Consider the following 15,589-nt stretch of genomic DNA (forward strand, 5'->3'; position numbering starts at 1 on the left):
TGGGCAGGGGTCAGGCAGGACTCGCAGCTGGTCCCGGTCACTTCGTGGACACAGCACCTGTGTCCTCTCCCGCCCCCCAGCCCGCCTGTGCACGTGCACCTTCAGCGCTGACTGCCAGTGCGTCCAGTAAGATGTGTTTTTATCGAGTCACCTCCACTGAAGGGTCTCATTAGTTGTGTTTTCTTTTTGGCTTGTTGTGCGGCTGGCCAGACGGACGGCGAGTCTGAAGAGGAGCAAGAGTCAGCCGGCACCGGGGAGGAAGACGAGGATGGAGATGAGTCTGATCTGGTAACCCCAGCCCCGCACTCTGATTTCGTGTTTGGTGGCAGAGTAAAGCAGGAGGCTCTGTAGTCTGTCCAGCCCCTCACTCAGCCGTCATTGCAAGTGTGTGCTTGGAATCTGGGGCCGTGATGGCAGATCTCATCCCAGACCTTGGGAAGGAGCATGAGAAAGACATCTGAGCAGAGAGCCAAAGGAGATGGGCTTGGCTCAGGTCCTCATCGGGCAGGCCGGGCTAGGGGAGGGAGGTTGGGGCTTTGGTGTGTGAGGGGTGGTAGAATGGGTAGGAATTGGCAGCAAGGACAGTGGCCGTGATTCTGCCCTATGACCAATGTGAGAGAGAAGGAAGGATTTGAGGTGTCTCAGGATTAGAGCCAGCAGGACCTTCTGTGGGCTGGTTGTCACAGGGAGGTAAGCGGTCAGAGGGCAGGGACACTGGGTCTGTGGGGATGGGGGAGCAGGGGCTTGAGATGGGGAAGAGCACAAGCCTCAGTCAGGATGGGGCCCAGAAAGCACCCAACAGGTGAGCTTGAAGCAGAGAAGGCGGAGTTGATGTGAGACGGGAGGGTCATGTTGTGAGTGGAGAAATCCTCCCAAGAGGGAGACACTGGTCCCCGGCATCAGTGTGTTGTGTGGGTCGATGAGATGAGGACTTGGAAGGGACAGTTGGGTTTGGTGATAAGCTGCTCTTTATCTGGAATGGCAGGTTGAAGCGACAGTGAGCTTGGGGGCAGTGCTTGAGGAAGTTGGGTCTGAAATTTTGCAGTAAGGAGGGCAGGGGTGAGGCAGAGGAAATGGAGCACAGGGTGCACGGGGCCACTGGTGGGGCAGCGGAGGAGCCTGTGTGTGCCGGCGGGCCACCGCAGTCAGAACTGGGCGCCCAGCACCGTGCCTGGTGTACCTCCTGCTTTCCTCCTTCCTAGCGTCTCTCTGTATCCCTAGGGAGCAGGGGTTGTGTGATTCTCCTTGTAGACCAGTTGAAGGTGGTGGCAATTCGTGCTCTGCGTCTCTTTGTAGATGCCCTTTCTGCATCTTAGATTTTGGAAATGGTCATAAAAATCTTAAAATACTGTAAAATTAATTATAACTTCTTTCCTTATTCTCCATGTAGATAATTAATGTGGACATAGATTCTGAAGCAGATTGAGGCATTCATTGTTCCTTTTCTCATGAGCAGAATGAATGGATGCATGTGATTAAAAGTGGATTCTCTCACTGAGCTTATTTATTTCTTTAGTTCCTGACTAGAACTTTCTCATTCTTTCTTGTGCCAGATTCGAGTAAGATTTATAAATTCCATTTAAATGTTCTTGGCTTTTCTTTTCTTTTTTTTTCCTGTAAAATAACAACTTAGTGTGATTTAGGGGAAAACATGAGTATTTTTAAGAATGGGACCAGAAAAATGTCTGAAAGTGAAATTAATCTTCTAGTTGAAGAACCAAGATATAGCAGGTGTTTTATTTTGCAAGGAAACAAAACTTCTAGTACCTTTTGCTTTCAGGAGCTCCCATGCTTTGCTTTTTCTATTCCTGCCCCTTTGGCTCTCAGAGTTCTGAATCCAGTATCAAGAAGAAGTTTCTCAAGAGGAAAGGAAAGCCTGACAGCCCTTGGATCAAGCCGGCTAGGAAACGGAGGCGGAGAAATAAAAAGAAGCAAAGCGGTGTGCTGGGTAAATGTGGTGTCCACATTCGAGGACTGTCTGGGTGGGAAATGGGCCCATGGGAGGCCGTCCGGGGGTGGGGTTGGGGTTCTGTGTAGGATTTCATTTGGAAAAGGGGCTTTACTGTTTTAAGGGGGAAAAAAAGTATGAACTTCATTAGAGACACTCAGGTGACCCTCAAGTGGCTTCCTTCTGGCAGACCTCCCTTAATGCTGGTTTCATTGTTGAGTGTTGAGCTAATTGGGATTATTCATCTTTTTCCTTGTGTGACCAGGAATCTGTGGCTTCTGAACATTGTATGGTTACTGTGGCTGCCCTTGGTGTCAGGTGTGGGCAGTGCCTAGGTCCACACAGTGGCTTTCAGCCCTTTGGTCAGATTCCCCTGTTCTGGAAGTAATTTTGTTAAAGGGGATGCAGGGAAGGAAATGACCCTGAAATCCAGAAGGTGAGCAAGCCTAGTGGGCCAGGGGTCACTTCTGATGGCTTTGTTGCAGAAGATTCGGCATGTGCTATAGTGCACGTGATTCAGGTGCAAGGTGGTGAGTTTCCACACGTGTATGACCACGAGACGTCCGCCACAGTTATGTCGTGAATGCTCCTGCTGCCACTTGGTGGCCTTTCCCTCTCCCCAGCCAGCCCTCCCCATCCCTAGGCGCCTCTGCTGTACACTCTGTCTGCAGATTGGTTAGCACTGTGTAGGACCTCATTTGAGTGGATGACTGGGGAGGTGCCCTTGCCCTGTCTGTCTTCTTTGTGCATAACTGTTCGAGTCATCCACGCTGTAGTACCGGTGGATCGTTGGCCAGGAACGATTCCGTGGTTCACTCTTCACCGGTTGATGGACGCTTGGGCTCTTTCCTGTGTTTGTTTCTTACATTTGTATACAGTCTTTATTGATCAGACACTTTCGCTTACCTTGGGTAAATATTTAGGAGTGGACTAGCTGAGCTGTATGTCTGACTTTAGGGAACTGCCGAGAGGTTTTCAGCCAGAGGCAGGAGTACCGCCCCCTGTCTCTCACGTTCCCACAGCGGCACGAGAGCTCTGCGCCTCTGTGTCCTTGCGACACTCGTCAGGGTCGGTCTCTGGTCCCAGTGCTGCTGGGGCACCCCAGGCCTCGCCGTGCCTTCACTGCGTGTTCACCTCGTTGAGTGGTGAGGCCGCACACCATGGCCTCGTGCGTCTCCTTTGTAAAGGGTTCTCTGTTTTGCTCATTTAAAAATCAGATTGTATACCTTCTCACTGACTTGGGAGAGTTCTTGCAAGATTTCGGATATAAGTCTTTGATTATGTACACATTTTGCACATATGTGTGCCTAGTAAATAAGGAAAATTTGTTGAAGTCTAATTTATGAATTATTTTCTTTTAAAATTCCTGCTTTTTATGATCCCAGAAATCTTTTACTAAGTCAGGTCACAAAGATTGTGTCCTGTATTCTCTTCTTGAAGTTTTACAGTGTTAGGCCTGATGCGTGCATCTCTGACCCATTTAAGTTAGCATTTGTGTGTGCTCTGTGGCAGGCTGTTCCCCTGTTGCGTGTGGATGCCCAGTTGTTCCTGCCCCACTCCTTAATTTGACTTGTTTCTCTGGGTCGCCCTTCGAACCTTTGTTGACAGTGTGTGTGGGGGCTGTTTCATGTGCTTGTTTATCTTTACGCTCATACCACAGAGCCAAGGAGCTTGTTCTGATTCCACAGTTAAACATTAGCCGTTCTTCTCCAGCCCCCCGATGCACGAGCAGGTTTGCTAAGTGGATGTCAGGGAGGCAGAGCTAACCCCGAAGCACAGAGGAGAGCTGTGTGTGGAGCCCGTGAGCCTCCCGTGAGCTCCGTCTCTTTCACTCAGGTTTCCTTTTCTCTTCACCACGGACGACCGGCCAGTGTGGCTTTTTTGCTCGCTAACAAACGAACAGTGTTGGTAGACTTAAGACTGCATGTAAGATGAATGCTTGAATGTTTATTCGCATAGGGGCTCAAATTTTATTTCTTTGTGTAGGGTGTTTAAAGTTGCCCAGACTACTCGTATTCTTCACATGCGTGGTGATGAGCTGAGCTCTCACAGTGGCTGGCTTCATCCTGTCTGTCCATGAGCTCAGGTGCAGGAGGCGACATGCGTTCACAGGCCCCGGGTATCATCACACTGCTCTGTATTATGGCTCACTTATTTCTGATCACCGACATAGTATCAATGACTGGTGTTTGGAAGCTTGTCTGTGAAAAACAGGCACCTGCCCTTTGCTAGTGTTAGATATTATCCTGAGTGAGTGTGTACCGTTCACAGGCTTCCTCCGTGAAGTCTGCTCACAACGGCAAGAACCCATGTGGGTTCTCCAGGAATGGTGGACAGGCTTTGAGGGCATAGGAGGCCTGAGTCTGGGCAGCGCCCATTTCACAGGCCCCTCAGTTGTATTCAGATTGCATTGCCCTCTAGAGCGTGATGCCCTTCATAAAGCACCATGTCTGACAGGTGGATACGTCCCTGCAGCCCTGCGTCCTTTCCCTTTGAATCCCGAACTCAGATGTCTGTGGGATTGGGCCGGTTTCCCCAGCAGCACTGCACCGATGGGGTGGCTTCTCAGCCACTTTACATCAGCTGGTCTTTCAGACCTGCAGATCAGAGAATTCTCTGTTTTATTTTTAAAGTAGGAGTTACAGAACATTTATATACTATGTTTTATGTTTCCTTGGTTGTTTGATCGGCCTTTATCTGACTGGTATAGTTACAGAGAAAGATGTTTCCACATGTCAGTTCCTTGTTTTTCGTGATACAGCTCCCCCTCCTGCCATGAATAGTCTGTGGAAATGGGGGAGTTAGCAAAATGAGGCGCAGGAAAGAAACTGAGTGAGGCCGCGGTGTCCTGGACAGGGGTGGTGTTGGAGTTCGTGGTTTTGCATGGGTTAATTAGCCTTCCCCATGGTCTCTGCTGGAGAGGCGGCCCGCGTGCAGGGTTTCACAGGCCCCTTCTGAATGCAGGTTCTGAAGCATATACGTCATCTTCAGGAAGCGCAGAGCAGACGGCGCCCGGAGACAGCACGGGGTACATGGAAGTCTCTCTGGACTCCCTGGATCTCCGTGTCAAGGGGACACTGCCCTCACAAGCAGAAGGTGAACCTCTGTGCTGTGACCAGGCCGGGCACCATCTTGCTCTTTGTTTGCTGGGGGCGGCCTCATACTAACGTGATGCCCTCTGGTGGGTAATGATGAAACATTCGATTAACTGCATCCCGAAAAGGTGGCGAGTGGATGCACTGGGGCGCGTTTGCCCAGTCCCCCACGGCATGGGAGTGAAACGTCACCCGTAAGATCAGGTTGTTGGTGGTCATGGCTTACAACACGTCCGCCCGTCGGTCAGACACATTTTTATGTAGCGTTCCTGCTGGAGAGGGGTCCTCCCGCCCTGGCTGTGTCGGGAGATCACTGGTGGTTTAATTTTGAATAGCATGGCTTTGTCATCGTCTCTGACTCCGATTGTGATTGGTGTTCAGGTGTGTTCTGTGCTGAAACAAAGGGTACACCTAGTGCTGGTTTGGGCCTTGAAGGCGCAGGCGTACCCACAGCTCCCCTGGTTCTGGGCCTGGAATGCTGGGGGTGCGGACAGTCAGCTGGCCCGAGTTGTGCGGGGCTTTCTCTCCACCACTGTTTGCCCTCTTTGAACCATTTAAAAACCTTTCATCCATGAAAAGGAACTAATCACTGACTATTTTGGAAAATCTGTTTAAAATGTAATATGGGGAAAATGTAAAATCCTAAAGGTATTTACATTCCACATGGACCTTGCAGTTGTGGGTTGGGGGCTGCTATAGGAGTTTAACCTGTCAGTCTTCAGAGGACAAATAACTGGCTTTTTAGGGTTTTGAACACTAGAGAAATTTTGATCGCCTCTTTAATGTGGGAAATCACACCTTTAGGCGTAAGACACATTGTAGACTTGTCCGTCAGAGAAACCGTTTTTCTTCTTCTTGCACCAGATAGAGTAGAACGCCTCTCTAATGCCCTGAAGTTGTTGGCATCATCCCCTCATGCTTTCTTTCCACATGAAGGGTAATTTTTCTAAACCTGCTTTTTAGGTTTGTTTCAGGAACTCACAGATTTGGATGTAGGCTGGAAATAGTATTTCATCTAATCAAATTTCCCCTCTGCTGTGCCCCCGTGGTTGGAGGTGAGGAGACAGTGGGGAGCACAGTGGAAACTCCTGTTGCTCACAAGCACAGTGACCTTGGCCTTGCCCCAGTTTGTTTAGCTGAGCAATGGGAGATGGTGTGTTTATGTGCTTATATTCTCTTTCTGGTAAAAGTAAGTGCCAAACTGCAAGTTGGAGAAGTAGGAGGAGAAAGTGAAGGCTTTCTTAGATTCTATGACATTTTGTAAGTTGATTTCCTAAACTTTATTTTTCCCTGATTGGTAACGACTGATTGATTAGTCAGTGATTGGTCTGTCCAGTCGTACTTTTGATTTAGAGAATCGGCGCATTGAAGACACAAGTTGCACTTGCAGCCATGCCTTTTTTTTAGTGTCTGAGTTTTGGACACTTGGGGGAGGCGGTTGTGGAGCCCGAGGCTGGACAGGAGGGACAGAGTGCCTCAGGCTCACTGGAGGCCTAGGGGGTGTGCTCCAGTGATGGGTGCAGAGGGCAGCTGATGGTTCTGGGTCATGGGTCCAGAGGGTCCAGGCTTGAGCCTGCAAAATGTTTGTGCACAATCAGAATCCGCTGCTCGCATGTCCTTCTTGGCATTTTTGCTGCTAGGTCTGCTGAGTGGAAGTTGAGTAACATTGTGGTCCCAGCAGAGGATGGTGCGGGGGAGGCCAGGAGTGGATGACGTGGAGATTTTGGGGGGAGCCAGAGCTCAGTGGCAGTGGGCACTTGGTGGGGTTCTCTTGAGCCGTTCCCTTGGCGCCCCTGGTGGCTCCCACTGCTGGAGACAGGGGCACACCCCATGCTCAGGAGGCGTCTGAGCCACTGCCGCATTGTCCGTGTGTGGGAAACTAAATCCTAAGGCCTGGTCCTCACTCCTACCCTCGGCCTTCTCAGCCATGCTGGACGGCCCCTTGGGCAGAGCCTGTGTCTTCCTTGTAAAATGCAGTTGCTAAGCAGAGTCCTCGCCAGGGCTCTCCCAGTTTTAAACTTGTGGTGTTGCTAATGTTAGTTCTAGCTCACCGTTCCCCTGTTTCCTCTCACCGTGAAGGAAGGGAGTCACTCTCTTGGGGTGTAGGTGACCCAGAGGCTCAGCAGTGTCACAGGGCAGAATGAGCATGCAGGCTCCTGCTGTCAGTTATGGAGGGCCCTGCACCCTGAGTCTCCTGGTGAGGACCAGCCTCAGATTACACATAAGGGTAGTGGTGGGCAGTGAGGGCATGTCCTCCAACCCATGTGGGCCCACGTACATAGGTGTGGCAACAAGAGTCCATTATTCTCTCTCCCTTCTTTTTCTTTTTCTTATGTTTTTTTTTTAAGATTTTATTTATTTATTTGACAGAGATAGCGAGAGAGGGAACACAGCAGGGGGAGTGGGAGAGGGAGAAGCAGGCTTCCTACGGAGCAAGGAGCCCGATGCGGGACTCGATCCCGGGACCTGGGATCATGACCTGAGCCGAAGGCAGACGCTTAATGACTGAGCCACCTAGGCGCCCCTCTTTTTCTTATTGTTTTAAGTAGGCTCCACACTAGGCTTGAACTCATGACCCTGAGATCATGACTTGAGCTGAGATCAAGAGTCGGATGCTCAGCTGACTGAGCCACCCAGGCGCCCCAAGAGTCCGTTCTTCTTAGCTAAGAGAGCTAATGGCGAGTGTTGGAGATGTCGATCACCTTATGTTTCCACTTTGGCTGTCTCACAAGAGGAGAGCATGAAATGTGTCTTCCTTTGGAAGCAGCCAGACCCTGTTTCCAGGTTGGATTGAGGGGTCTTTCTGGCAGCCAGCCTGCACCCCCACCCCTCGAGGCCATCCTGGCTCTGGCTGCGCTCACATGTGGGCTGCAGGCCCTCCTTCTCCCCTGGTGTCTTCACCGTAAATTGGGGGTTAGAAGGAGATAAGATGGACCACCCTCATTACTGCTGTCACTGTTAGCCTAGCGTCCCTCAGCTCTTCCCTCCTCAGTCCAGCAAAAATCCTGGGTAATAAGTAAACCCAGATGGAATCGAATGTTTCTTTCTGTGGCTGCAATTCTAAAACCAAGTGAGGAGAGCAAGGTCTTAACATGTATTAAATGCTCTTTTGTGTGAAAACCAAAAAATTTAGGGGTAGCTAATGAAGGTATAGTCTCTTTCTGAACTTAGGTCCTGGATCCTGAGAACATGGATTACCGAGTAATTCTTGTGAGCCCGGCTGCTGGTATGTTAGTGGGAGAGGTTCCCGCCCAGTCCCGCCGGCAGCGGGCGCTCGACAGGCGGGCGGACCCTCCTGCTGCCAGCAAAGTAATTGGCGTTGTTTTCTTTCCTCACACGGGAGGTTTCCAGAAAGACTATGTCATTGGTCGCTTTCTGGACTGCCGTCTTGAGGTGGGGACTTCGTGCCACTGAATGTGGCGTGGAAGCCTGTCTGGTGTGCGCTGTGCTGTTGGTGACACTCACGTGTGTTTGTGTGACTTCAGGGCTGGCCAATGGTCCCGATGTGGTGGAGACAGACGGCCTTCAGGAAGTGCCCCTCTGCAGCTGCCGGATGGAAACCCCGAAAAGCCGAGAGATCACCACTCTGGCCAACAACCAGTGCATGGCTACGGAAAGTGTGGACCACGAAGTAAGCGAGCTCGTTCTCCCCGCAGCAGCAGGACGAGGCAGGACCCTAGAAGCACGGTAGAAATGGCGGTCTTGCAGGCCTGCCATCCCTTCTGCAGCTTCTGGCTGGACCCCTGGACCCAGAAGAGCTCCCCTCATCTGCTAGGGCTGTGTGGCACCCCAGAAACACACTTTACCCTGGATAGACAGAATAAATAGCTACTTGGTCTTTTTTTCCCCCATTTTTCAGAGTAAGGAGTTGGTGTCCTGACATTCCCGGGGCTTGATTGTGTTTCCCCCCTCCCATCCCTCTCTCCGTTACTTTAGCATCTTAGGGACTCATGGTCTTTTCTGTATTCAGTGTGTTGTAAAATGAAAGAGATCCAGAAAACAATACAAGACCAATGTTTGGCCTCCTGACTCTCTCTGGGGCGAACACTCTGATAACCTACCACCAAGGTTCAGGATCTGACAGGGGCCTGAATGGCCCCCATTCTGCCATCTGTAGTGCTCACCTCCCTGTGTTTTCTGAACATCCTTACCATCCATATCTAAACCCATAGACACTGTTGTCTTTTTGTCTTTTGATTTACACATACTCCCCCCTCCTTTTCTTTTACTTTCAATTTTTCCGCGGAACAACCCGGGCCATGTGGCCACATCATCTGGAGTTGATGGATCCCGCAGTCGTGGTGCTATTCAGCTGTTCCTCTGTCCTCCTTGTACGTCTGCAGCTTAATGCAGAGGTGACCAGACCCTTCTCACTCCCTCTGCAGGCCTTTAGGAGGACGTTAGCCCCAGGCTTTGAGATTTCCTGGAGGGTGGACCACATTGGCCCCAGGCCTCCCTGCGGGGTTTCCCAGTGAGGATCTCGTGTTTCACTGTCCCTGTCCTGGGGTCCACGAGACAGTACCTCTGTCTTCCTTCTCCTTCTGCTCCATTACCAGTGGTGCATGTGTCTCGTGGCTGAATGGGGTTTGCCTCCAGACACTTGAGTCTTGTAGCCACGGTAGCTTGATTTTGTTGTAAATGATGTCTTTGGGTTGTGGCTTTGCTGTCTAGTTGCTGTTTTATGTGGGATTCCAGGAAGTTTTTAGGCCACGGTTGTTTTCCCCAAAATTGTTTTGTGGTCTCCCTATCTCATGTTTAGTTGCTAGCAAGCAGCCCTTCCCAAAACAAGCTCCTTTGTCTTTTCATTTTCTTTGTCAGGCAGCTTATTGAGCTACACTTCACACAGTGAAAGGCACCTTTTTGTGTGTGGTTCTGAGTGTTGGCAAATGTGTACGTGATCCCCAATGCTGTCAGGAACCTGCTATTCAGGTCGTCCGATGCTTTTCTGAGTCTGTCCGTCAGTTCTGCTGCTGAGGGAGGAGTGTTAGATTCTTCAGCCACATGGGTTTCTCCTTCTGGACCCATCGGTGTGGAGGCTCTGCTCTGTTCACCTGCGTCTGATGCGCTGTCCCTCTGCAACCCCAAGAGACATCTGTGCTGAGACCTCGTGTGCCCAGTACTCACATAAGCACCTCGCTTTCCTTGGATTACTGTCTGCACCCTTTTACTTTTCACCTGTCTCTGTCTTTAAAGTGCATTTCTTTAGTCTCTGTTCTTGAATCTTGTGCAGATCATCCCCACCTCATGCGTTGTTGCTGCAGTTGGGCTACGATCTGGCGTCTTCATGGTGTTAGGGTTAATGTCATCCGTTACTCATTTTTCTCTCTTTTTTGCCTTTTGGATTGAATTTGTTTATGATTCCACTTTATTCCACTGTTGGCTTTATTATGTACGTCTTCTGGTGTCTGCGGGGACTGCCCCGGGGTTTACGGCACACGTCTGTACTTTGTTCTGGTGTACCTGCACTTGACGTGGTGTAAGGGTCTTACGGTACGTGGTCCCAAATCCTCACTCCCAGCTTTTGTCATGCGTTTTAATTTCATATGTACCACAGGGTATTGCTGTTATTTTTGCTTTAAATAGTTGTCTTTCAGATTGCTTAAACATCCAAGTAGTCTTTGGCTGACTTTCATTTAGACCCTACCCCAGGACCGCCCCCACTCTGTTGAGCCGGAGCCCTGGATGCGGCTGTCCTGGCCGCCCCCACGCGCAGCTCGGTGCCGACAGTGAGTGCTCTCGCTTCCATGGGCCTGGAAACGTCTCTGTTCTGCCTTCGTGTGGGGAGGTATTTTCATGGGCGTAGAACTCTCAGCACCTGCAAAGGCTGCTGCTGTGTCAACTTCCATGGTTTCTGACGAGGATGCTGGCCGCCCTTCCTATCTTTGTTCCTCTGCTGTGATGTTGAGTTTTTCTTCGGCTGCTCCAGGGTTTTCTCCTGTCTCTGGGCCTGGGTGCCATGGTTTGGCTGTCTTTCTCTTTCGATGCTTATCCTCCTTCAGTCTCTCTGAGCCTCTTGGACTTTGATCTGTCGCCTGCTTGTCCCCGAGCCTTCTCGCCTGGCAGCCCTTAACTTCTTGGCCTGGCTCTCCTCCCCGTCTGGCACTCTGGTCGTATGTACGTCAGCTTATGTGATACTGTCTCAGCCGGTGGGTGTTCTGCTCTTTTTTCTGTTTCTATTTTAGGTTTGGGTTAATTACATTGACCTTTTTCAGTTCAGTAGTTTCTTCCTTGTGGAGTATGTTCACGAGCCAGTCATATGCATTTATTTGTCCCCATATTTTTTATTTCTACCGTTTTTATTTGACTTTCTAACATTCCTGGTGTGCTTGTGCGGCTTCGGGCCACCTCCCAGTCTCCTTGTGTGGCCTGCTCTGGCTCTTGGCCGTGTGCTCAGACTCCTGAGCCGAACCCCTCAGCTGCAGCACCTCTGCCGCTTTGGACCAAATGATTCTCTGTGCAGGATCATCCTGTTTGTAGTCGGATGTTTAGCAGCATCTCCTTTCCTGCTTGTGACAACTGTAAATGTCCACGATGTTGTTAGATGTCAGCTTGACTGCGTGTCAGTCTCAGAATTCCTGCTGTTTGTCCATGCTAGCTCTTCACGCTGGTTCTCCCGGTCTCCCTCCCCTGGGACGGCCACTTTGACCTCTTTGAAATTTTCCTTGTATTTTAAATTTTTTTCCCATAGTTTTACATAACCCACTTTTCTGCTGTCATTTCTTGACTGTCTACGTAAGAGATCCTGCCTGTTGGTTTCTGACTGTGGCAGAGGTGCTCTCCTTTCTCATTACCTCACCTGCAGTTTGCATTCTGTCTTCATTTTTGGTTAAAACTGTATTTGTGGTTTTCATAACACACTATGGAAATGCTCACAGCTGAGCCAGTGGCATGCTTGGATTACATTTCTTCTGCTAAACAACTTTTTATTTTCCTGAGTTAATGATTTTCTCGTTTTCTATTTTCTGTGTACCTGTTACAAATTCAGTCCTAGATCGATGGAATTGCACATTTCTGTAGGCATTTTCAGCGCATCAAGTCTGTCTGGGTCACAACTTTCTCGTCTTGGTTGTACATAACCGTCAGTGGCTTCTCGCGGAAGCTTGCTGGGGGTTAAATATCGGAGACTTTGTACTCTGGAAGTGCTTTCTGTCAGTCAGAGCTCCGTGTTGGACACGTTTCCTTCTTATATTGGGATTGCTCTTTGTCCTGTTGTTGCGTGGTGCTCGCCGCACGGCTGGGCTGCTTCCTCCTTGGCGTCCCGCTGCCTGGCCGGGAGCACGCTGGTGCCCGGCCGCCGCCGCCCCGCACACAGGCAGGGACGGGCGCATCCTTCCAGTTGGTGTACCCGTGCCTTCTCTCCGTTTTACCTTTATTTTAGGTCCCCTAGATGGAGCCTCCAGTTTTCTTCTCCATTTTCCAAATTTTTGTCTGTTTGCTTCACTTTCAGAAAATTCCCCATCTTTCTTCCAGCACTTCTGTGGGGATTTCCCTTTCTTCCACCTTAATTCTAATTCTTGAGAGCTCATTTTTCCCCAAGCGTGTCTTCCTTGTAGCCTCCCGTTCCAGTGTGGGAATGGCCACGACGTCTGTTTCTTTAGGGGCACCGGTGACAGTTTCCTACACACTCTCCCGCCCTAGCTTGTGCTCCTCAGACGGCTTCTGGTTTCCGCTCGGTAGCTTTAGTCTCCGTGCTTTGTCTTTGCTTCTCCCACTGGAGCACACGCTGGTCAGGGAAGGTGGGTCTGCACCTTGCTGTTCGCTGAGTCTGCGTCACTTGGTGGGGGTGGGGGGCACCGTCGGCTGAGCAGTTGCAGGGCAGGTCATGGGGCACCTGCTCAGAGGCCCGAGGCCGCTGTGGGTGCACCTGAGTCACACTCGCCCACTGTCTGCAACTGACCTTAGCCCTTTGTCTGGTGTTTCGCTCTGGCTGCCCTGACCACTTGCGGGGCTCCGTGGATTCACAGGACGTTCCACTGCTGGCCCACGACGTCCTTCCTGTCTGGCCTGGTGTATGTCCACTTGTCCTCCGTACCTGGCCTACGTCCCAGCTTGCCCTGGCCGTTTCCTCGATTCTCCCAGTTAACCACCTGCGGCGGACCCTCTGACACTGCACGCGGCCACCTGTCAGGCTCACTGTTCCGTTCTGGCGGACTCGCAGAGGACGGAGCCCCCAGAGTCCGCCTCGGACTCGCATCTTCCCCTCCCCCCAGCCCCTGACGGCTCTGTTGCTGACCCTGGTCTTGTGTGATTACAGCTGGGCAGGTGCACCAACAACGTGGTCAAGCATGAGCTAATGCGCCCGTCCAGCAAAGCCCCGCTCTTGGTGCTCTGTGAAGACCACCGGGGCCGGATGGTGAAGCACCAGTGCTGTCCCGGGTGTGGCTACTTCTGCACAGCGGTAAGTGCCCAGCTCGCCGTGCGGGTCCCCGGCTCAGCAGGCTCGCGCCAGTGCTCCCTCCCTCCCTCCCTCCCCTGGCTGATCCTTGCAGCAGACACCTCCCAGCAGCTCCCTGGGCTGGGGCCCGCCTGGAGGCCCCCTCCCACAATACACTCTCCTCTTGCTTCGTGTGACCTGTGGCCTCCCGGGGACAGCTGGGACGCGGGGGGCAGGCGCCTCAGCCCTCCTCCTCCTGCTCACTGTCTGAACACACGGCGGCTTGCTCCTGGGCAGGGCCTGCCTGCCTCCTCTTCTGCTTTGCCGTCGTCTCTTGGTTTTAGGGTCTTCTCTGTCAGTTACTTCATTCCACACATACCACGCCCAGGGTGCCCGTCAGAACGCGGGGGTCCCTGCAGTTCGCTTGGCCCACAGCTGAGCAACCACGTGGGTCAGGAGCCTCTCTGCAGCGGCTGCTCTTGGGTTTTCACCTGTGTGCCCTTCGTTGTCTTCCACGTCCTTGTTGCTTCTCCTGGAAAAGAGGGAGACTGCTTCTCTGGGTCCAGTGACCCTTAGCTCCCAGCAAGGGCGCGCTACTCTCAGTGCTTCCCGTCGTGCTGGGGGTTTACGTCCTTGGTCCTTTTTTGAGGCCATCGGGTTTGCCTGAAGTGCCCCCTGGCGATGCTGGGTCACCCCTGCGGAACACTGTCCCCCCTTTCTGTTCCGAGTTTCTCTTTCCTGGATTGTCCTCTGGGGGTCCTTCTTGGGACCTGGTTTTCTGTGCAGTCTCTTCTCGGGTTAGAACAGCCGGAGAGTGAGGCCTTGGCCTCCTGGGGTGTGGGGGGCAGTCACGTGGCTTCTCCCCACTTTGCTCACTCTCTCTAGAGCAGCGGTGGAGCAGGGTGGGGGTCGTCTGGGTGGCTCAGTCAGTTAAGCATTTGCCTCGTGGCTTCAGCTCAGGTCACGATCTCAGGGTTGTGGGATTGAACCCCAGTCAGGCTCCGCACTCGGCGTGGATTCTGCTTGAGAGTCTCTCCCTCTCCCTCTGACCCTCCTGCTCTTGCTCTCTCTCTCTCAAATAAATAAATCTTCAAAAAACAAAAACAAAAAACAAAGCAGGGGCACGTGTGGACACACCACAGACATAGGACATGGGTCTCCTGCTTACCTAGCCAGGGACTGGGAGCCCCGACTGGCCTCTGGGCCCCCGGCCCCCACACCACCCTCACAGGCAGGTTCAGTAGCACTTTGTTTACTTTCATGCATGTTAGCCGTAATTTTAAACAGTGATTTCTAGTCTTCCCGTTTTCAGGGTAATTTTATGGAGTGTCAGCCTGAGAGCAGCATCTCTCACCGCTTTCACAAAGACTGTGCCTCTCGAGTCAATAATGCCAGCTACTGTCCCCACTGTGGGGAGGAGATCTCCAAGGCCAAAGAGGTGACCATCGCAAAAGCGGACACGACCTCCACCGTGACGCTGGCCCCCGGGCAGGACAAGAGCTCCTTGGTGGAGGGCAGGGCTGACACGACCACGGGCAGGTATGCGCCCAGTGCAGCCTCGGTCAGCTCCCCTGGAGAGCCGTGTGTCTCTGAGTGCTGACCCCTGCATGTGTGTGTGCACGTGTCCCCTGCGCCTGCGAGAGTGTCTGCACGTCTGTGCCCCCACACAGCCGTGCATCTGTTGCATGCGAGTATAATACGAAACATTAGCTCTAGCTTGTGCAGTCAGTCATGTTTTGAAGGCCCTGGCTAAACGAAAAAAGAATTTTGTTAAGGGAAGGGTTCATATTGGGAATATATAACGTAATAAATATCCCACTGATAGAAAAGTAATACTTCATCGAAGGCTGTTGAAAAGAGCCTTGAATTGTAGACGTATCAAACTGAATATTGGGAGGAGGCCGAATCCTTCTTGTTCTGTATTAACCCTGCTAATCTATAAATGAATGTAACATGCCTTGAATCAGGTTTCCGGGAGGATTTCCTCCCACTGGCAAGAGCAGTGGGTTTGATAGCTCCAGCTGGGAAGTTCATTCACAAAAGCAAACTTGAACGTGGTCCTGGAAACCCTGGAAAAGTTGCCCTTTTGCTTTGAATGTCACTTTCTTCCTGGGAATTTGCCCTGAACTGGACTTTGATCCAAGGAATGAACAGAGAGCGAGCCTGGAGCTG

At 51.6% G+C, this 15,589-nt stretch overlaps 1 protein-coding gene across 2 annotated transcripts in view; it reads left to right on the forward strand.

The window, feature by feature from the left end:
• The window catches only part of EHMT1 (euchromatic histone lysine methyltransferase 1), an 89,153-nt gene that overhangs the window by 36,529 nt on the left and 37,035 nt on the right, over positions 1-15,589 (forward strand). For both annotated transcript variants that reach the window (XM_021691101.1, XM_044920743.1), the window contains exons 7-12: positions 211-288; positions 1,828-1,948; positions 4,913-5,044; positions 8,529-8,674; positions 13,298-13,441; positions 14,730-14,956. In XM_021691101.1, the coding sequence (XP_021546776.1) occupies positions 211-288; positions 1,828-1,948; positions 4,913-5,044; positions 8,529-8,674; positions 13,298-13,441; positions 14,730-14,956 (848 nt within the window). The remainder of the gene's footprint in view (positions 1-210; positions 289-1,827; positions 1,949-4,912; positions 5,045-8,528; positions 8,675-13,297; positions 13,442-14,729; positions 14,957-15,589) is intronic.

This window comes from Neomonachus schauinslandi, chromosome 13, assembly GCF_002201575.2.
Source record: "Neomonachus schauinslandi chromosome 13, ASM220157v2, whole genome shotgun sequence".
NCBI classification, from domain to species: domain Eukaryota; kingdom Metazoa; phylum Chordata; class Mammalia; order Carnivora; family Phocidae; genus Neomonachus; species Neomonachus schauinslandi.